General features: G+C 36.9%; 1 protein-coding gene across 2 annotated transcripts in view; it reads left to right on the top strand.

Moving 5' to 3' along the window:
• Positions 1 to 22672, top strand: part of ANKRD35 (ankyrin repeat domain 35) — a 223107-nt gene that overhangs the window by 177234 nt on the left and 23201 nt on the right. For both annotated transcript variants that reach the window (XM_053704528.1, XM_053704530.1), the window contains exons 8-9: positions 13639 to 13820; positions 17727 to 17764. In XM_053704528.1, coding sequence (XP_053560503.1) covers positions 13639 to 13820; positions 17727 to 17764 — 220 coding nt within the window. The remainder of the gene's footprint in view (positions 1 to 13638; positions 13821 to 17726; positions 17765 to 22672) is intronic.

Genomic DNA, 22672 nt, shown 5'->3' with positions numbered 1-22672 from the left:
ATGAAGAAAATTGGATAATAGGAGTAAATTAGAAAGTTGCTTAAAATGTCATGCTCTATCTGAATCACAAAAGAAAAAATTTGGGTACAGTGTCCCTTTAAGAAGCTACAGCAGGGGGGTAGGAAGAACTCTGGTAAATACTGACATATGACATGAATAGTAATTAAGTCAGATGACTAATTCAGTGGTTTGATGTATTTCAGGAAGATTGTGTCAGATTAATCTATTTCCTTTTCTTTCTTTTTTTATAGTGCAACTAAAGTGATAGACCAGTACATTATACAGTATTATCTAGAAGTTTGCAGAGCATTTCACACTGTCCCACACAATAAACTGATTCATAAACTGCTCTGCTTGTGACCAGGATAAAAATAAGTTTAGCGGATATGGTGCTGACTAAAGATTAGATACCATAGTGTTTTAATTAACCCCTTATTTGCAGAACCGAAAGGTTGATGAGGTTAGATGAAGGGAATGTTTCTTATGGACAGTGCCTTCTCTTACTTGGGAACTGTACATGACAGAAAAAAAAATGCATATATACAGTTTAAGGGCCAGATTAGAAGCGGGGCAGTATTTAATGCTCCTGCTTGCGCACTAACTTCGCTATAAGTAAGCTTGCTGCACGTGTCGGGTAGTGCTCGTATTACAAGTTCAAATTAAACTGTTTTTGCGCAAGCGCTAACCCGATGCGCACAAAAAGCCAAACTTAGGCTATTGCGCGTTAATGTATTCCCCCGTAAAAGTCAATGGAGCAAAAAACGTGGAACACCCTTCTTGCGCGCAAACCTAATCACATATTTTCAAGTGGGCTAATCCGACATGAAAATATGAATATTTCACATTCCAATGTTCTTCACATAGCAAACAATGTTCTATTTCTTTCTAAGGTGGTGAGAGTCAAAGGAAATCCTTACTTGTGGGAATTCATCTCCTGGCCACCAGGAGGAGGCAAAGACATCCCACAATAAATCTTTTAATATCCCCCCTACTTCCCTCTCACTCCCAGTAGTTCTTTGCCTAGTCAAGGAGAGAGGCATGAATAGAGGTGTTCAGGATTTGTTGAAGATTTACAGGGATATTAATCCCAGATTTTCCCTCAATGGATAGTACCTGGAAGAGGGGGACATAGGAGAGTAATGGCTGTCTAATGTATATCTCCTAGTAGGAGTTGTGGTCACAATCCTGCCATGGGTGTTGTTACGATAGTTCCTGTAGCCTCTTCCTGCTTGGCCATGAAGTATAGTAAGTACAGCACCAGGAGGGGAGGTGTTTCAGCTCGCCACTAAATATTTTCTTTCAGATAAGCAATCTCTGCGCTTATTACACGCACTTCACCTCCCCTCAATTCTCTGGTGCCCTTAAGATTTCCCCTCCTGGCTCAAGCCAGTACCTCCTTAGAAGTTAAACAATGCGGTTTTAGCTTTCTTTTCACTTGCCAGTGTGTTTAAAAACTTTAAAACATGTTTGGACTAACATTATCAATCCTAGGATTGATGAAATGTACACCTGTATAGCACTCTTTCCCTATTTAACAATGGCAAGAGTTGGACAAGGTATAGGTGTCTGGGATAGGAGGAGTGAGTGGGGATGAATTAAAATATAACCTTTATTGGTAAATTTAAAAAAAGCAACACCAAACACAGTCTACATACATACTAAGTTAAAAATTGCAGGATTGGGTCTGATTAAATTATATCTGTTTTTTACAGATAATTAAGGTGGTTGTGATATATATATATATATATATATATATATATATATATATATATATATATATATATATATATATATATATATATATATATATATATATATATATATATATATATATATATATATATATATATATATATATATAGAGAGAGAGAGAGAGAGAGAGAGAGAAAAACTTGGATTAATAGTCCAATTTCACGTTATGGTATTCTCAGTACTTATATGCTGTTAGATATTGGTAACACTGGAGTGGTATCAGTAAAGCTATTGTGCTTCGATATTTACTCTGTTGTGAGTCTGATATTGATACTCAGCTATAAAAGGATAGCAATTGGTTAGCTTGATTTTGGTATTGCGCTTATTTTGATAGGTATAATGTTATTTCTATCACGTGATTCGTGTAATTAATGTTGTAACAAAGCGCTTGAAAACAGTTTCAATTGTATCACATTGTTTAATAATTTATTCATATATTAAATGTGTACAATATATGATTCATAGTTAACTGTATAGGATAGTTATTTGTTACACTTTTTGTCTTGTTTCTGCTATAGTTAGCATAGTATTTATGTTGGCTGCATGAGCAAGATTTTCTATCAATTGTGCACTTGTTCTGCTAACCTTTAATGTTAGATGTAATAACTTTCTTGAATGACTTTTTTATTTTCAGTTTTTATTGCAATATTTCACCTAAGTGACTTGTAATTCTATTATCATCTTTATTCACCTCAGTATTTATGTTGGAATTTTATTGTGTTTATTTCATTTTCAGAGACATAGCAATTATATGAATTTGTTACGGAGCTGCTGCAGAGTAGCTGCTACTCGTGAATTTAGCTTGGCTTAGCTTATATTAAAGATAGGCTTGTTGGTATATATTACCGGACTGAATGTTAGGCATTTAAAAGTCTAAGTGCTGATCTCAAACTGACAATTTGCGGTATTGTATATATATTAATGCTCCAAATTTCTTAACCGCAAGTTTGAATCAACACTGGGCTCTTAATATATGTACCGGTTCTGTTTTGTAAAGTTAGCGTAGCTAAGCTTGTGCTAAAAAATAGGATGCTTAATATTTATTGCTGAATTGCATAATATGCATTTTCGAAGGTTGAATATAACTCTTAAATAATTGATTTGCGGTATTGTGTATATATTTATATTCTATATTTCTTAACCGCTTGTTTATGATAAATACTGGGCTCTAGCTGTAACTGCCAGTTCAGTTCCACTATATCAAGTTAACTTGGCTTAGCTTATACTGAAAAATAACAGATTGATAGGTGTTACCACTCTAGTTTTTAAGCGTTTTGGCAGGCTGAGTGCTGATCTTAAGCTGACAGTTTGCGGTATTGTATATACCTTCGAGTTCCGTATTTTTTAACCGCTTGTCTGCAGTCAACACTTAGCACTCGCTCTAAATGCCGGTTCTATTTGTAATACAGTTACTGAGTTATTCTCTATATAAATTACATTGAATCAATATTGTGCACAACCACAATTTTTATGCTATAAAGACCCCCATTCCTGCTAAATAAAAAATGCTACACGGCATTCAACAAACAATTCCCTAACATGTTTCGCCACTACCGTGGCTTTTTCAAAGGGTCTATGGACTAACATATATTAGGGGTGCAATAGCACTAAGTTTAGTTTAACACTAGCACAGTATTCAATTAGTATTCAATAAAAACTGTACCTCTAAAATAGTGACAATTATTGTAGTAAAATTTGCCAGACTACAACACTGTGACACAGATTGCACTGTAATGCTGTAAACAGAGTGCGCATAACAAAATGGTGCCAGTCACTTTTCTCGCAATCTCACGATGAGTACAGAATTATTTTAAAACTCTTGGAGGTTGAACTTTAGCTCCACATTAACGCTGTATTAGCGAAGCGCTGTAAAGTGAAGTGCTGTAAAGTGAGGTATACCTGTACTACTGTTGTAAATTGATGTGCAATGGTTTACCTCTTATGGTACATGATACTACAGTATGTTCCATATTTAGTGCTATTGTTTTATATTGCGGTGCAATGTTTAACCTTCTTAGTGAGAGGATACTACAGTACATCCCATATCTTATACCACTGTTATATAGTGGTGTACAATGATATTAATTGCATTGTGTGAGGATACTACAGGTTGAGAATGCTACAGTAGATTCCGAATTGTGTACTAATGTTAAATAGTTGTATCATTATATAACATTACTTGGTATGAGATTTTACAGGATATCCCATACCTTTTTGATTATATTGTATGTGACTGTGCACTGATCTTCTCTTACTTAGGAGAAGATATCGCAGGTATCCAATATTTGTATTCTTCTGCGGTATATTACTATACTGGTGAGGTTCAGTGCTCACTATGGTTAGCATATTAATAGTTGTTAAGGACTATTATGGAGCAGTCCGGAACGGCCTCTGCTGCACAAACCCATTAGCAGGGAGATCCACAGCTTTGTTCTTTCTACAGTCAATGCATGCTGGGCAAAATGGTTACTTTTTGTCATTTTGCTTAACTTTGCGTTTATAGTCCTTGCAATACAGCTTTTATTGTAGCCACCAATCAGCAAGTGCTACCCTGGGTGCTTAACCAAAAATGGGCCGGTTCCTAAGCTTACATTCATGCTTTTCAAATAAAGATACCAAGGGAATGAAGAAAAATTAATAATACGAGTAAATTAGAAAGTGGCTTAAAATTGCATGCTCTATCTGAATTATGAACAACAACAAAATTGGGTTTCATATCTCTTTAAAGTTGTTTTTGACAGTCTACTACTTTGCTTGTTGCCTGTTCTGTTTAATGTAAGAGCCAGGAGGTAGCTTCTGTTTCCTTAGCTTCTTGACTGTGTAGTTTGATTCTTAAAGTTTTCTTGGAGGCAGGAAAGTAGTCGCCTTTGCGTATTCTTTTTACTTTGCTGTGTTTTGGAAGAAATGTTCTTCAGGTGGTGGTGCCTGGTGAATAGGTGCCTGCCTTTCCGTCTTTTCCCATCCGCTTTTTTTGTGAACTTCACAGCTTGGGTATTAGTTCCAACAAGTAAGGATTTTTGTGGCCTATCACTACCTTAGAAAGAAAACATAATTTATTCTTACCTGATAAATTCCTTTCTTTCTTGGTGGTGATAGTCCACCATCCGCCCATTTTTAACTAGTTAGCGGCAGTTCTAGTTCGCACCTCTTTAACCTACTATCTTTCTTACTTTTTCCTCCTTTCCTTGGCTATATGTACTACCGGGAGAGTGAAGGAAGTTGGAGGAATACTTAAAGCTTTGTTGTGGGGTGTCTTTGCCTCCTCCTGATAGCCAGGAGATGAATTCCCACAAGTAAGGATTTTTGTGGACTCACACCACCAAAAAACAAAGGAATTTATCACGTAAGAATAAATTATGTTTTATTAATAAATACATATTTCTATATATCTGATGGTATTTTGGTGCATTATATATCAATATACACACACATATATATATTCCTCCAGAATCAGATAAGTGCATGCTTACGGTTTAACACAGGAACTTAGCTGTTTACACATGCAATATGGGGGGGTTAGCCTGGACTGACTCCTACTGCTCATTTGGCTTATTTGCTGTTTTCAAACAATATCTTCAGTAATAATGCGTACAATGCTTTACTAACACGCATGCAGCTTTGGCAGCACTTATCCCTTTTTGCATACCTTGGACTTATGCTAAGTTTGGCTGAAAACAATACCGCTATATGTGGAAAATCATCCTGTTGTGATTTGGTTGTTTTTTTCAGCAATACACTTCTGTGAGAATTCTATCTCTGTATATGCAGGCATCTTTATATAAACTGCTATGTTTCTATGCAACTGCTGTTCTGAGGCAATTCATTATGGAAGATTCATTACTATGTTCTATTGTCTATCTTATTGCTAATAACCATTGCAATAGTTATTTTTCATACTTGTATGCAATTTATTATCTATCTTATTGCTAATAACCTTTGCAATAGCTATTCTTCATACTTGTATGTAATTCTTTGTAATTGTTGTTATACTGCTGCTACTGTTGCTCCAGAAATCTTTACAAAGCACCTATCACTCCTTAGATCCCTATAATTTACCTGTCCGGTAATTATCCCTTGAATTGTCTTGGGTACCGTGTACAGCTTGGGTGTAGTGGTGTACTAGGTGTCTTTGGACTGTATTTTTGCCAATATTGTGTTCATGATGTGCACATCTTCAGGGTTTTAATTGGCCACATGTACCATTTTGTTTGTTTAACAATTTTTACTTTGTGTTGCTAACATATACCTGAATTGATATAGTCGGACAGTTAGGATTTATTTATTTCTGTACCATTAATAAAGTATTTATTGTTCTCTGTGATTGTACTGGTCAGAGATTTATTTCTTTTGTCTAATTCCGCTATATTTTTTTGAAAAAGAGTGCTTGATTCCCTATCTGTTCCGGGCCATGGAAATTTTTGATGGTCCTTGTTCTCCTCTTGTAGTTTGTTGAAAAAAAAAATATATATATATATGCATGATTATATATATATATATATATATATATACATACACTCACCTGACACTTTATTAGGTTGTCAGTACACTCACCAACAGATTATATGTTGGTATATACTAGGTTTACAATATCATTTATTAATATCTTAGCAGTTGCCAACCAATAAAATGTATATACGTAACAATATATTTATTAGACATTTATATTTATTCCTTAGTTCTTGATTAGTTACCTCTATAGACACCTTGAAATATATTTATGTAGAAACTATATTATGAATCAATTATACACGCTTATTACAATACCACAAATGGTTCGATATAAGTCCAATTAAACCACCAGAAATTGTGTATTGTTAATGCAATAGCCAATTTATATGCCAATTAATCTGAGCTGAAATAAACTCTTATTTGGCCAAAATAAAACTAGTTTTAAAATATATTACAATAGCTACAAATAACTTAATAAACACCAGAGAAATTTAACTACAATAACTAATTTATATGAAATTTCACAATAGTAAAACTGATTTATAAATATAAAGTATAAATTATTTTCTAGCAAATAAAATTATTTAGCATTAATGTGACTAGTTCTAAACTACACAGGACATGAATATAAGCTTAAAATACCGAATATGCTCTTTAAATTACCAGCTTAAACTGTAGTAACAATGAATGCATTTGCTTTAAAATATTAAATTATAGTCACTGTCATACATTACCACATAACCAAATGAATGTTCAGCTTCCAGAGTTTCTTGTGGGTCATATCAGAAGGTTTTATCCACTATTGCAAAGATACAGGCCTCAAATTGTTATCTTCCTTATTCTAAGAAAGTGTCCCAAAATTTGCAGAGAAGATACTTGGCACAAACCTGTGTGTTTCTCTTTCAGTCAAAAAGTTATGCTTCTTTGAGTCCGTCAAAGATTTAACCCCGTCCTTCTGCTCTTTAATCATTCCCACAAGATTTGGATAGGCCCTTACCGAAGCTTGTCTCCCATTGTCCCTCGGAGCTGAACATCTCATAGGTTATTTCGGAAATGTCTCCCTGAGTAGCCAAATACCTTTTGGTTGCAAAACCATTTTTATTCAATTGGGGGGCAGCAGACAACCAGAAATACAGTCTCATCATCAATGCTGCTAACAGTTTAATATCTAACTTAATTTCCAGTATTAATAAATTACATGTTCAATATGTATGGGATTATTTTATACTATTTACTCTGAGTATTTTCATACTAAACATGATATACTACTTATATTATTTTAAAAGATGCGTTTAAAGGTCACATTTCTTTTCAATATAAATATAGCCCACATATTTGTATATATTTTTACAGTGTCATTCTGAATGCATGAAAACACAATTTAGGTACAATTTATGGGGCAACTTATTGCATGGTCTTCCTACATTGGTATTCTTCTGCCAATTCAGATATCTGAAAATAAAAGAAGCTGTTATTATTCTGACATTTTTTAACACATTTTAAATCTACCAATGCAGCTATTATTCAATTCACTTCATATTTAATATTATATAAACAGACAATCTCCCAGACTTATCTATTTACATTTACCATACTATGGTATAAATTAAATATTTTGAAATGTATAATATAGGTTGTTTAAAATCCCAAACTGTCTTCACATGCCTGTGAGTGGATTTTGGCATATGTTCCTTTTAGACAAGAATTAATTTACTAAAATGTCATCAGTAAGCTTATCGATCAGAACTAGGGCACATAAAAGGTGCTGTTCTGGCAGTATCTTTGAAGCATTTTTGCAGACATATTTACTTTGAAAACTTGCAGTAAATCTACAACATAATTTGCACTGGAACGTCCCTTTAATATTTTGCTGGTAGCAAAAATGAGAATATAAATACTTTGGTAACAATCTAACCGCTAGATTTAGAGTTCTGCGGCCAAAGGGGTGCGTTAGCTACACATGCTTTTTTTTCTCCCGCACCTTTTAAATACCGCTGGTATTTAGAGTTCACAGAAGGGCTGCGTTAGGCTCCAAAAAGGGAGCGTATAGCATATTTACCGCCACTGCAACTCTCAATACCAGCGGTGCTTACGGACGCGGCCAGCTTCAAAAACGTGCTCGTGCACGATTTCCCCATAGGAAACAATAGGGCCATTTGAGCTGAAAAAAAACCTAACACCTGCAAAAAAGCAGCGTTCAGCTCCTAACGCAGCCCCATTGTTTCCTATGGGGAAACACTTCCTAAGTCTGCACCTAACACCCTAACATGAACCCCGAGTCTAAACACCCCTAGCCTTACACTTATTAACCCCTAATCTGCCGCCCCCGCTATCGCTGACCCCTGCATATTTTTTTAACCCCTAATCTGCCGCTCCGTATACCGCCGCCACCTATGTTATCCCTATGTACCCCTAATCTGCTGCCCCTAACACCGCCGACCCCTATATTATATTTATTAACCCCTAATCTGCCCCCCCCAACGTCGCCGCTACCTACCTACACTTATTAACCCCTAATCTGCCGACCGGACCTCACCGCTACTATAATGAAGTTATTAACCCCTAATCCGCCTCACTCCCGCCTCAATAACCCTATAATAAATAGTATTAACCCCTAATCTGCCCTCCCTAACATCACCGACACCTAACTTCAAGTATTAACCCCTAATCTGCCGACCGGACCTCACCGCTACTCTAATAAATTTATTAACCCCTAAAGCTAAGTCTAACCCTAACCCTAACACCCCCCTAAATTAAATATAATTTTTATCTTACGAAATAAATTAACTCTTATTAAATAAATTAATCCTAATTAAAGCTAAATACTTACCTGTAAAATAAATCCTAATATAGCTACAATATAAATTATAATTATATTGTAGCTATTTTAGGATTAATATTTATTTTACAGGTAACTTTGTATTTATTTTAACTAGGTACAATAGCTATTAAATAGTTAATAACTATTTAATACCTACCTAGTTAAAATAATTACAAAATTACCTGTAAAATAAATCCTAACCTATGCCCCGCAAAAGGCCCTTTTAAGGGCTGGTAAGGTAAAAGAGCTTTTCTATTTTTATTTTAGAATGGGGTAGGGCATTTTTTCTTATTTTGGGGGGCTTTGTTATTTTATTAGGAGGCTTAGAGTAGGTGTAATTAGCTTAAAATTGTTGTAATATTTTTCTAATGTTTGTAAATTATTTTTTTATTTTTTGTAACTTAGTTCTTTTTTTATTTTTTGTACTTTAGTTAGTGTATTTATTTGTATTTATTTGTAGGTATTTGTATGTAATTAATTTATTGATAGTGTAGTGTTAGGTTTAATTGTAACTTAGGTTAGGATTTATTTTACAGGTAATTTTGTAATTATTTTAACTAGGTAGCTATTAAATAGTTATTAACTATTTAATAGCTATTGTACCTGGTTAAAATAAATACAAAGTTACCTGTAAAATAAATATTAATCCTAAAATAGCTACAATATAATTATTATTTATATTGTAGCTATATTAGGTTTTATTTTACAGGTAAGTATTTAGCTTTAAATAGGAATAATTTATTTAATAAGAGTTAATTTATTTTGTTAGATAAAAATTATATTTAATTTAGGGGGGTGTTAGTGTTAGGGTTAGACTTAGCTTTAGGGGTTAATAAATTTATTAGAGTAGCAGCGAGGTCCGGTCGGCAGATTAGGGGTTAATACTTGAAGTTAGGTGTCGGTGATGTTAGGGAGGGCAGATTAGGGGTTAATACTATTTATTATAGGGTTATTGAGGCGGGAGTGAGGCAGATTAGGGGTTAATAACTTTATTATAGTAGCGGTGAGGTCCGGTCGGCAGATTAGGGGTTAATAATTGTAGGTAGGTGGCGGCGACGTTGGGGGCGGCAGATTAGGCGTTAATAAATATAATATAGGCTTCGGCGGTGTTAGGGGCAGCAGATTAGGGGTACATAGGGATAACGTAGGTTGCGGCGGTGTGCGGTCGGCAGATTAGGGGTTAAACATTTTTAATAGAGTGGCGGCGATGTGGGGGGACCTCGGTTTAGGGGTGCATATGTAGTTTATGGGTGTTAGTGTACTTTAGAGCACAGTAGTTAAGAGCTTTATGAACCGGCATTAGCCTAGAAAGCTCTTAACTCCTGGCTTTTTGCTGCGGCTGGAGTCTTGTCGTTAGATTTCTAACGCTCACTTCAGCCAAGACTCTAAATACCGGTGTTAGAAAGATCCCATTGAAAAGATAGGATACGCAATTGGCGTAGGGGGATCTGCGGTATGGAAAAGTCGCGGCTGGAAAGTGAGCGTTAAACCCTTTCCTGACTGACTCTAAATACCAGCGGGCGGCCAAAACCAGCGTTAGGAACCCCTAACGCTGGTTTTGACGGCTAACACCGAACTCTAAATCTAGGCGTTAGTAATTAAACAAGCCAACATGAAAAGTAATATGTCTGTCATTACAGCAGAATTCTAACAGCAGAAAAAAGTAAACCATGACATTACAGTCAACACTGACGTGAACATAAATGTATTTCAATTTCTATTAGAAGCCTTTATGCAATCGACTTACACAATCTATCAGCAGCCATCAATATTTTAGAGATATCTTTTACTGTGACCTGTGGAGTATACCTCCATATGCTGCGTGCACTTACATTTTGATGTGCTGGCACATTGACCAGGCACAAACAGTAAATGTAGGTGCACAGCCTAGAATATTTTTTTTTTTGCAAATTCTGGTGCTACCATTTAAAACAAATACTCTGTTCTTGGATGATTTGGTAACAAATACTGTAGCCTACTGTAATACAAATGAGACAAAATAGCAATTTTAGCCTACAATAGGACCTACAGACAAAATATACTGATAGTTTAATAATATATATGGAAAATTCCTCATCTCTACCAGTATATGCTGCTTCTTTTGCCAGTCAGCCCTTCCCCCTTGGGAGTCAGTGACATACTGAGCTTTGACTGTTCTTCCAGAATCCAGATTTATCATTTTAACAATATAGAATACTTCCCTAGCTTGTGAAACCGCAAACATGATAATATAGGTCAGCCACAAATGCTGTTTACATCTAGTGAAAATTTAGATCTATTCAGGACAGGCTACACAAGTCTCTATAAAACATTGCAGTGGTTGCTAATAATGGGATAGATTACGAGTGGATCTCTAATTTATCGCATGTCCGTAAACGGGCAAATTCATGATAAATAACAAGCCATTACAAGAGCTTGTGGTAGCAATTAGCACTCAAAAAATTAACCAGAGGTCAGACTCCTGGGTAATTTTAAAAAGGTCCCCCAATTGCCCCCAAAATTAAAGGGACACTAAACCCAATTTTTTCTTTCTTTCGTGGTTCAGATAGAGCATGCAATTTTAAGCAACTTTCTAATTTACTTCTATTATCCATTTTTCTTCGTTCTCTTGTTATCTTTATTTAAAAAGCAGGAATGTGATGCATAGGAGCCGGCCCATTTTTGGTTGAGAACCTGGGTTATGCTTGCTTATTGGTGGGTAAATGTAAGCCTCTAATAAGCAAGTGCTATCCATGGTGCTGAACCTAAAATGGGCTGGCTGCTAAGATTTACATTCCTGCTTTTAAAATAAAGATAGCAAGAGAACAAATAAAAATTGATAATAGGAGTAAATTAGAAAGTTGCTTAAAATGTCATGCTCTATCTGAATCATGAAAGAAACAATTTGAGTTCAGTGTCCCTTTAAGTGTGAATATATATCCCTGTTAAAAATATAAAATATCAACATCTTTAATTTTAAAAAAAAATTACTGCACAAAGCAGTTTTATGGGCTTAAAGTGAGCGGGTGTGGGGTGTAAGAAAAAAAAAACGGCACTTTAAACTGCCTTTACATTGCAGTCTTTGGGAACTGGGAGTTATCTATAAATGCTTATATATATATATATATATATATATATATATATATATATATATATATATATATATATATATATATATATATATATATATATATATATATATATATATATATATATATATATATATATATATATGTGTGTGTGTGTGTGTGTGTGTGTGTGTGTGTGTTAATATGTGTATATACACATATAAACAAATACATATATATGTATATATTTATATGCATATATATTTAATATTATTTGCCCATTGCTGCCCGACTTACCCCATTCGCTGCACTAGGTTCTCAGTCGTGTCTCATGGCATGAGAACGAGGCTCCCATTGGAGCCTATGGAAGTGCGCTTTTGTGAGCGCAAAGCTTCTATGCAATGCGAACACAAGGTCGCGTTTGCAATACGCGTTACTTGTAATACCAGCACACATTTGTGTGCGCTCTTATTACTGAGTGGAGCTCAAATATTGCGCTTGCGTAAGTGATATTTTGCGCTTCACTCATAATCTTGCCTAATGTAAGGTCATTTGTTGATTAAAAATACTGCAAAGCAAAAGGGGTAAAATTAAATAGAAAAAAAATCTGTTCAAGTTTGGGTAAAGAAAAGGGCACAAATCATCAGTCAGGTTATACATATAAAATAAAAAATAAACAGGCCTACCATGTATGAAGGAATAAATGTGTGTTAGTTCTACGGAGCCATGGATCACAGGTCTTGTGCTGCACTGTCATCATGATGTGTATTTGGTGTTTTTGTCTAGAATGCAAACTGTATCTTGTAAACCAAAGGGAGTGAGACCTAATAATGGGAGTTTGCTGCACCATGTGCAGGTGAAACGTGCCTATCCCTGCTCTATCAGTGGCATTTGTTGTTAAGTATTCTTTGTGCATAAAACATATTTACCACTCAGCACCTGCGCACTGTGTACGTACACATGGCACCAAATAAATTAAATGCCAAATCAGCCTTTTCAATATACTTTGACTTCCATATAGCCCCTGTATACATTTGATTTTTGTCCCCCTTTAAAGGATTACTTTCTGTTATAATTTTTAAGCTAAACAACTAACATATTAAAGTTAATAAACATTAATTAAAACCTACTGACCTATATTTTCTCCAAAACAAAGTTTCATAACGTTCTAAAAGTTATATCTTTTATTCGCCGATGATGTCACGTTATCCTGCCCACTATTTTCAGCACTGCTTGTTCAAAATACTTAAACCAATAACTTTGTGTTTAAAGCGCCATTTTGAAACCTAGGTATTGTAAGCGGATTGGTACAGAGCAAAGGATACCCATGGAGTGGGTTTGGAAAACAATTAAATTTGCAGACAAGATTTCTGATATACGGTAGAGATATGTTAATGAAATGCTATTGATAAAAAGCTTATTTGGGGTAGTTAGTTAGTAACAAGCATAGAAAATATTTACTTACAGTGTCCCTTTAAGCTGAAAACTTTTAAAAAGATATTCCCATTAATGTGTTTGTTTGTTTTTTGCTTATGAATTTGTATCCATTTTTCTTGTTTATTTAACCAGGACTGCTTTAATTCTGGCATGTGAGAAAGGCAATATGCAGGCTGCAGAGACTCTTATATCAAAAGGCGCAGATTTGGAGCCTAAAGACAACAAAGGATGTGATGCTCTGTATTATGCCAACGAATCCAGAGATGAGCCTTTCAAGAAGCTGATTCAGACCACACTGGATAGAAGGAAAAATGGTGAGTGAGTGTTAGCAGCCGGCATCACTAGTTAGCGAGAAGACAGCCAAACTCTTGCTACAGCTTAAATGTTGGCAAGAAACAAAGCATATGGTGGAAACATGCAACATTCTGAGCCTTTCAGCCCTTAATCATGCAATTTTACATAATTGGATGTAAAATTGCATGATTAAGGGCTGAAAGGCCCGAAACGTTACATGTACTTCATCTTGTCCTAATTAATGAATGGTGCTGTGGTCATTATATATCATTTTAGTTTGAAGGAAATATATGGAGAAAGCCACAGTTAGAGCAGAGGTTGGCCAATTTTTCTGTAAAGATCCATATAGTAAACATTATAGGATTTGGGTGCCAAGAGGCAAAATCAGAAATATTATGTAGGTACTTACCTAACGAGAAAAAAACAAATGTCCTCAAATTTGTATTGATGAAATTTTACATTTTTGACAAACAAATGAGCCACTTGGAAATTTACTTTGGTTGCAGCCTCATTTTCATTTTTTTAATTTTGTGGAGAAATGAAGCTGTGATATGAGCGTCACAATAGTCTTTATTGGAACTACTCAACTCTTCCATTGCAGCGTGGCTGTGTTCTAATAAAACTTTATTTTGGACACTAAATTTGAATTTTATAAATTTTCACAGGTCAAAAAATATTAATCTTTTGATTTTATTCCAACCCTTTTAAAATGTAAGAACCAGTTTGCAGGCCATACAAAAATAGGTGAAGGGCTGGATTTGGCCCACAGTCTGTAGTTTACCTACCACTCAATGAGGTAGAGCTGCATGTGAATAGACATCTGTGTTAATTTACATATAATTCAAATAAAGTACAATTGCACTTCCTGTAAGAGCATTAAAGGGACATTGTATACTAGATTCTTCTTTGCATAAATGTTTTATAGATGCTCCATTTATATAGCCCATCTGGGAGTGTTTTTGTAACAATGTATTTTTTTGGTTTTGTTTATTTTTTAATAACATTGTGCTGATTTTCAGACTCCTAACCAAGCCCCAAAGTATCAGACGTAGACTGAAGTCTACAGATTCCTGTTTGTGTAATGGGTCTTTTCATATGCAGGGGAGGTGGGAGGGTCTGCTCTTTCTGCTTTCTCAGCCTATTTACAGTGGGTGTCCCAGCCTAACCTCATTATCATTGCTAAACTGGGAGCTTCTATGTAAGTTTTTAAAAGGTTTTATATGGATTTTTAGATCAATATCTGTGCATATTCTTATTTGTAGTAGTGTCTATTACAGTTATATGAAAATGGGTGTATACTGTCCCTTTAAGACTGGAGAAAATGAGCTGAAGTGACTACAAAAACAAGTTCCCAAAAACAAAACAAAATACACAATTAGGGAAGAAAACAAAACAAAATTAGGCTTTTCCCTTGTATTGAACATTGAGTAGACTAGTATAGTTTTCACCCGACTAGTACCTTTTTCTTCTGATTATAAGATAGATTACAAGTGGAGCACAAAAATGAAAGCGGTACAAATCCTTAATCGCTGGGGCACAATCCATTCTGCTTGCATTTTCTGGCACCGGCATTACAAGTCCACTGTAAATATATCATTCATGTGCGCTACTACATTCATGTCAGATAGTGCAGCTTGGATCTTTCCTTCAGATAATATATTTCTATGGGCATTATGATAAAAAAACTTGCCAGCATGGACAGAAATTATGCAAAAAAATTTGGGGAATTTTTTTTTTATCATTATTTTGTAATATATGTGTCTCTACTTCACACCCAGAATACTGCATAGCTAAATAAAGAGCTCTCAAGCTAATATTTAACGTTCTAAAATTCTTTGAGGTACCTTGCAATACCGACAAGACATCTTAGATAATCCCTCCAGAGTGGCAAGCTTTAGAACTGACCCTATGAGAGCCTCTAAAATTCATGACAGACTTAAAAAATATCAATACTCAGATTGGACAAAGGTAATCAGTGGGCCCCCCCTGGGATCAGACTGGGCCCTGTTCTTTTTAATATTTTTATTAATGACTTAGAGCAAGGAATAAATAGCAACATCTCTGTGACGGATACCCCACCTACCCCGACTGGGTAGCTCCGCCAAAGGGGTCCTGCTTCCTCCCTGCCGACTGCAGCTATGTAGCTGGCAAGTGACCACAGCCTTTAGCCACCCCTGATGCCCGACAGCACCAGTACTCGGGGTCCCACCCTGTTGCAGACTCCGGCTACCCAGACTAGGTAGCTCTGCCAGAGGGTCTTTCCTCTGCCTGGAACAGGCTGCTATGTAGCCCAGGAAAGTGATTTTAGCAGGAGCCCACCCAAATAACTAGACATACTAGCATTCAGGTGAAACAGGAACTGATTTTATTGTAAAACATACACTCCTTTTTATACACAAAGCTCATCTTGATAAGACACTGGACAATCCCACAATTTTTCCGCCATTCCCGCCCCTCCAGAAAGACCGGCACCTCCATAGCAGCCATAGTCCCACAGAATCCCAGCACCCAGGTGTGACGGTTTCGGGGTGATCCCATGGGAGTGGCATGTCCAGTGTGTTATTTGAAAGCTCTCGGTCCCTGGATGCCACAGTCAAAAAAGTGGCGTGATTCGTTACTGGGAACCGGAGATACAGCCCATTGAAGTTATGGGGGTAGGGGTGTCCAAAAACCCTGGTTCCCAAAGGAGCTCCCCTCCGGTAATCCCCCCACCTCTTGTCCTCCCTAGGGGCTACCAATCCCCAAAAGAGCGGAGCTCTGGGGCAAAGGGCCGCTGGAGCGACCAGGGGTAAAGTTAGCGGGTGTCCTGCTGTTCTGTGGCTGACCAGGAGTTCCAGGACCCGGCCAGCCTAGGAGGGTTTTTTCCTGGTCATAGATCAGCTCTTCCATGACCAAGTGTACATTAGCAAAACAACACATAGCACGCATCTGGGAGATCCCATAAGCCATGAAATGGCCAAATCTAATGTAACAGGGAGTGAGCCATGTAGTAGAGGTTGGGGGGTAGCCTTAGCTGTCTGGTTTCCGTGACAATCTCTATTTTTGCAGATGATACAAACTTGTGTAAGGTTAGTAAGTCAATTCAGGATGAAATTGCTTTACAATGGAAAATGAGATTTAATACTGGAAAATACAAGGTTCTACATTTTGGAAGTAAACATAAGCAGGTAACCTATTATTTAAATCGACTAGACTTGACAAAACAGAGGAGGAAATGGATTTGGGAGTGCATATAGATAACAAGCTAAAGATGGGTGCACAATGCAGGGCAGCGGTTTCTACGGTTAATAAGATACTAGCATGTATTAAAAGTGGTATTGATCCAAGGAAGAGGAGCATAATTATATCACTATATAAATTCCGGGTAAGACCTCACCTGGAGTATGGAGTGCAGTTCTGGGGACCAATCTCAAAAAAATATATTGCAGGGCCACAAAACTAATAAGGGGAATGGAGAATTTAAGCTATCAGGAGAGGTTAGCCAAACTGGGTCTGTTTTCTCTAGAAAAATAGATGCTTGAGAGGTGATATGATTACTTTATAAAAATATATTCAAGGCCCATATACAGAGATGGCAGAAACTCTATTCCAAGAAAATTGTTTGTAACAAGAGGGCTGGAGGAAAGGAGATTTAATCTCCAGCAACTTAAAGAGTAGTCAAATTGTGGATCTCATTACCTAAGGAGGTAGTAAATGCTAATACCTTAGATACATTTAAAATTGGTTTAGATACATTTCTAGCTAGAAACATAATTCAGGGATATGATTGCTTTTGTTAAATAGGTCACATTTTGTTTTAATGGGATTAATTTAAAATCAACGCAAGCTTTTATTTACGTATATGATGGACTTCTGTCTTTTTTCAACTTCATCTACTATGTTACCATGTTATGTTATGTTAATATTTATTCTGTTTTGTCTTGCAGAAAAAGAGCCAGACCAAGATATGCTGTCAAGTTTCAAGGTGTGCAAACATTTAATTTCCTTTTCACCTTATATGTAGGGTGGTTTACTAAAGTTACCATTCCTTTGGATGCAACTGCTAAAAAAAAACTATTTTACATTTTTTTTATATAAAAAAGGTTGCGTTTTTTGTTTTGTTTTTTAATAATAATTTTTATTGACGTTTAAGTCAGTGCATACAATCAGAATATGTCATCAAAGAATAAAGTTGCAGGTTAGTATCTGAACATATGACCCAGATATGCCAATAAAAAGAAAAACAATATATTTTCGCATGATATATTCAGTAGTGTTAGTATACTAGTAGCTTGTCAGTCAAACCCAATATATCTTCTGATTGGTATATAAGACCACTTGTGGACCTTTCCTGAAACATAAGAAAAATAAAATACAGAAGGTAATCGTATATAAAAAGGAGAATGCTCTTGGGTATCAAAGAATGAACCTCTTTTTATATTTCTTTATCTGAACTAACTAGTACACATTAAAGATAAGTACATGGAAAAACAATGGTCCAGATTAGGGGAGTAAGGGATACATTTAAAAAGAAAAATAAGCATACTGTAGTACGATATTAGTGGTATCAGGTGATATCCATGCTTAAGTAAAAAAAAAAAGTGATATACGCATTGCGAATTTCTCTGATAATGCTTGTAAGGACTAACGCCTAGATTTAGAGTTTTGCGGCCAAAGGGGTGCGTTAGCTACGCGTGCTTTTTTCTGGCCGCACCTTTTAAATACCGCTGGTATTTAGAGTTCACAGAAGGGCTGAGTTAGGCTCCAAAAAAGGAGCGTATAGCATATTTACCGCAACTGCAACTCTCGATACCAGCGGTGCTTATGGACGCGGCCAGCTTCAAAAACGTGCTCGTGCACGATTCCCCCATAGGAAACAATGGGGCAGTTTGAGCTGAAAAAAAACCTAACACCTGCAAAAAAGCAGCGTTCAGCTCCTAACGCGGCCCCATTGTTTACTATGGGGAAACACTTCCTATGTCTGCACCTAACACCCTAACATGTACCCCGAGTCTAAACACCCCTAACCTTACACTTATTAACCCCTATTCTGCCGCCGCCGCTATCGCTGACCCCTGCATTTTATTATTAACCCCTAATCTGCCGACCGCACAACGCCGCCACCTACGTTATCCCTATGTACCCCTAATCTGCTGCCCCTAACACCGCCGACCCCTATATTATATTTATTAACCCCTAATCTGCCCCCCACAACGTCGCCGCCAGCTACCTACAATAATTAACCCCTAATCTGCTGACCGCATCTCACCGCTACTATAATAAAGTTATTAACCCCTAATCCGCCTCACTCCCGCCTCAATAACCCTATAAGAAATAGTATTAACCCCTAATCTGCCCTCCCTAACATCGCCGACACCTAACTTCAATTATTAACCCCTAATCTGCTGACCGGAGCTCGCCGCTACTATAATAAATGTATTAACCCCTAAAGCTAAGTCTAAACCTAACACTAACACCCCCCTAAGTTAAATATAATTTAAATCTAACAAAATAAATTAACTCTTATTAAATAAATTATTCCTATTTAAAGCTAAATACTTACCTGTAAAATAAACCCTAATATAGCTACAATATAAATAATAATTATATTGTAGCTATTTTGGGATTAATATTTATTTTACAGGCAACTTTGTATTTATTTTAACCAGGTACAATAGCTATTAAATAGTTAATAACTATTTAATAGCTAAAATAGTTAAAATAATAACAAAATTACAATTAAACCTAACACTACACTATCATTAAATAAATTAAATACAATACCTACAAATAACTACAATTAAATAAACTAACTAAAGTACAAAAAATAAAAAAGAACTAAGTTACAAAAAATAAAAAAATATTTACAAACATTAGAAAAATATTACAACAATTTTAAACTAATTACACCTACTCTAAGCCCCCTAATAAAATAACAAAGACCCCCAAAATAAAAAAATGCCCTACCCTATTCTAAATTAAAAAAGTTCAAAGCTCTTTTACCTTACCAGCCCTGAAAAGGGCCATTTGCGGGGCATGCCCCAAATAATTTAGCTCTTTTGCCTGTAAAAAAAAACATACAATACCCCCCCCCCAACATTACAACCCACCACCCACATACCCCTAATCTAACCCAAACCCTCCTTAAATAAACCTAACACTAAGCCCCTGAAGATCTTCCTACCTTATCTTCACCATACCAGGTTCACCGATCCGTCCTCCGAAGTCTTGATCCAAGTCTCCGAAATCTTCATCCAAGCCCAAGCAGGGGCTGGCGATCCATAATCCGGCTGAAGTCTTCTATCAAGCGGCGGCTGAAGGGGTCCAGAAGAGGCTCCAAAGTCTTCATCCTATCCGGGAAGAAGAGGAGATCCGGACCGGCAACCATCTTGATCCAAGCGGCATCTTCTATCTTCATCCGATGACGAACGGCTCCATCTTGAAGACCTCCGACGCGGATCCATCCTCTTCTTCCGACGTCCAACTGAAGAATGAAGGTTCCTTTAAGGGACGTCATCCAAGATGGCGTCCCTCGAATTCCGATTGGCTGATAGGATTCTATCAGCCAATCGGAATTAAGGTAGGAAAATTCTGATTGGCTGATGGAATCAGCCAATCAGATTCAAGTTCAATCCGATTGGCTGATCCAATCAGCCAATCAGATTGAGCTCGCATTCTATTGGCTGTTCTGATCAGAATCCTATCAGCCAATCGGAATTCGAGGGACGCCATCTTGGATGACGTCCCTTAAAGGAACCTTCATTCTTCAGTTGGACGTCGGAAGAAGAGGATGGATCCGCGTCGGAGGTCTTCAAGATGGAGCCGTTCGTCATCGGATGAAGATAGAAGATGCCGCTTGGATCAAGATGGTTGCCGGTCCGGATCTCCTCTTCTTCCCGGATAGGATGAAGACTTTGGAGCCTCTTCTGGACCTCTTCAGCCGCCGCTTGATAGAAGACTTCAGCTGGATTATGGATCGCCAGCCCCCGCTTGGGCTTGGATGAAGATTTCGGAGGCTTGGATCAAGACTTCGGAGGACGGATCGGTGAACCTGGTATGGTGAAGATAAGGTAGGAAGATCTTCAGGGGCTTAGTGTTAGGTTTATTTAAGGGGGGTTTGGGTTAGATTAGGGGTATGTGGGTGGTGGGTTGTAATGTTGGGGGGGGGTATTGTATGTTTTTTTTTACAGGCAAAAGAGCTGAATTATTTGGGGCATGCCCCGCAATTGGCCCTTTTCAGGGCTGGTAAGGTAAAAGAGCTTTGAACTTTTTTAATTTAGAATAGGGTAGGGCATTTTTTTATTTTGGGGGTCTTTGTTATTTTATTAGGGGGCTTAGAGTAGGTGTAATTAGTTTAAAATTGTTGTAATATTTTTCTAATGTTTGTAAATATTTTTTTATTTTTTGTAACTTAGTTCTTTTTTATTTTTTGTACTTTAGTTAGTTTATTTAATTGTAGTTATTTGTAGGTATTGTATTTATTTAATTAATTTATTGATAGTGTAGTGTTAGGTTTAATTGTAACTTAGGTTAGGATTTATTTTACAGGTAATTTTGTAATTATTTTAACTATTTTAGCTATTAAATAGTTCTTAACTATTTAATAGCTATTGTACCTGGTTAAAATAAATACAAAGTTACCTGTAAAATAAATATTAATCCTAAAATAGCTACAATATAATTATTTGTTATATTGTAGCTATATTAGGGTTTATTTTACAGGTAAGTATTTAGTTTAAAATAGGAATAATTTATTTAATAATAGTTAATTTATTTCGTTAGATTTAAATTATATTTAACTTAGGCGGGTGTTAGTGTTAGGGTTAGACTTAGCTTTAGGCGTTAATACATTTATTATAGTAGCGGTGAGGTGCGGTCGGCAGATTAGGGGTTAATTATTGTAGGTAGCTGGCGGCGACGTTGTGGGGGGCAGATTAGGGGTTAATAAATATAATATAGGGGTTGGCGGTGTTAGGGGCAGCAGATTAGGGGTACATAAGGATAACATAGGTGGCGGCGCTTTGCAGTCGGCAGATTAGGGGTTAATTATTGTAGGTAGCTGGCGGCGACGTTGTGGGGGGCAGGTTAGGGGTTAATAAATATAATATAGGGGTCGGCGGTGTTAGGGGCAGCAGATTAGGGGTACATAAGGATAACGTAGGTGGCGGCGCTTTGCGGTCGGCAGATTAGGGGTTAATTATTGTAGGTAGCTGGCGGCGACATTGTGGGGGGCAGGTTAGGGGTTAATAAATATAATATAGGGGTCGGCGGTGTTAGGGGCAGCAGATTAGGGGTACATAAGGATAACGTAGGTGGCGGCGCTTTGCGGTCGGCAGATTAGGGGTTAATTATTGTAGGTAGCTGGCGGCGACGTTGTGGGGGGCAGATTAGGGGTTAATAAATATAATATAGGGGTCGGCGGTGTTAGGGGCAGCAGATTAGGGGTACATAAGTATAACGTAGGTGGCGGTCGGCAGATTAGGGGTTAAAAAAAATTAATCGAGTGGCGGCGATGTGGGGGGCCTTGGTTTAGGGGTACATAGGTAGTTTATGGGTGTTAGTGTACTGTAGAGCACAGTAGTTAAGAGCTTTATGAACCGGCGTTAGCCCAAAAAGCTCTGAACTCCTGTTTTTTTTCTGCGGGTGGAGTTTTGTCGTTAGATTTCTAACGCTCACTTCAGTTAAGACTCTAAATACCAGCGTTAGAAAGATCCCATTGAAAAGATAGGATACGCAAATGGCGTAGGGGGATCTGCGGTATGGAAAAGTCGCGGCTGGAAAGTGAGCGTTAGACCCTTTCCTGACTGACTCCAAATACCGGCGGTAGCCCAAAACCAGCGTTAGGAGCCTCTAACGCTGGTTTTGAAGGCTACCGCCAAACTCTAAATCTAGG

The sequence above is a fragment of the Bombina bombina genome, chromosome 1 (assembly GCF_027579735.1).
Source record: "Bombina bombina isolate aBomBom1 chromosome 1, aBomBom1.pri, whole genome shotgun sequence".
Taxonomy (NCBI): Eukaryota; Metazoa; Chordata; class Amphibia; order Anura; family Bombinatoridae; genus Bombina; species Bombina bombina.
Note: the sequence above shows the minus strand (reverse complement) of the source record. Positions and strands in the feature narration are given on the sequence as shown.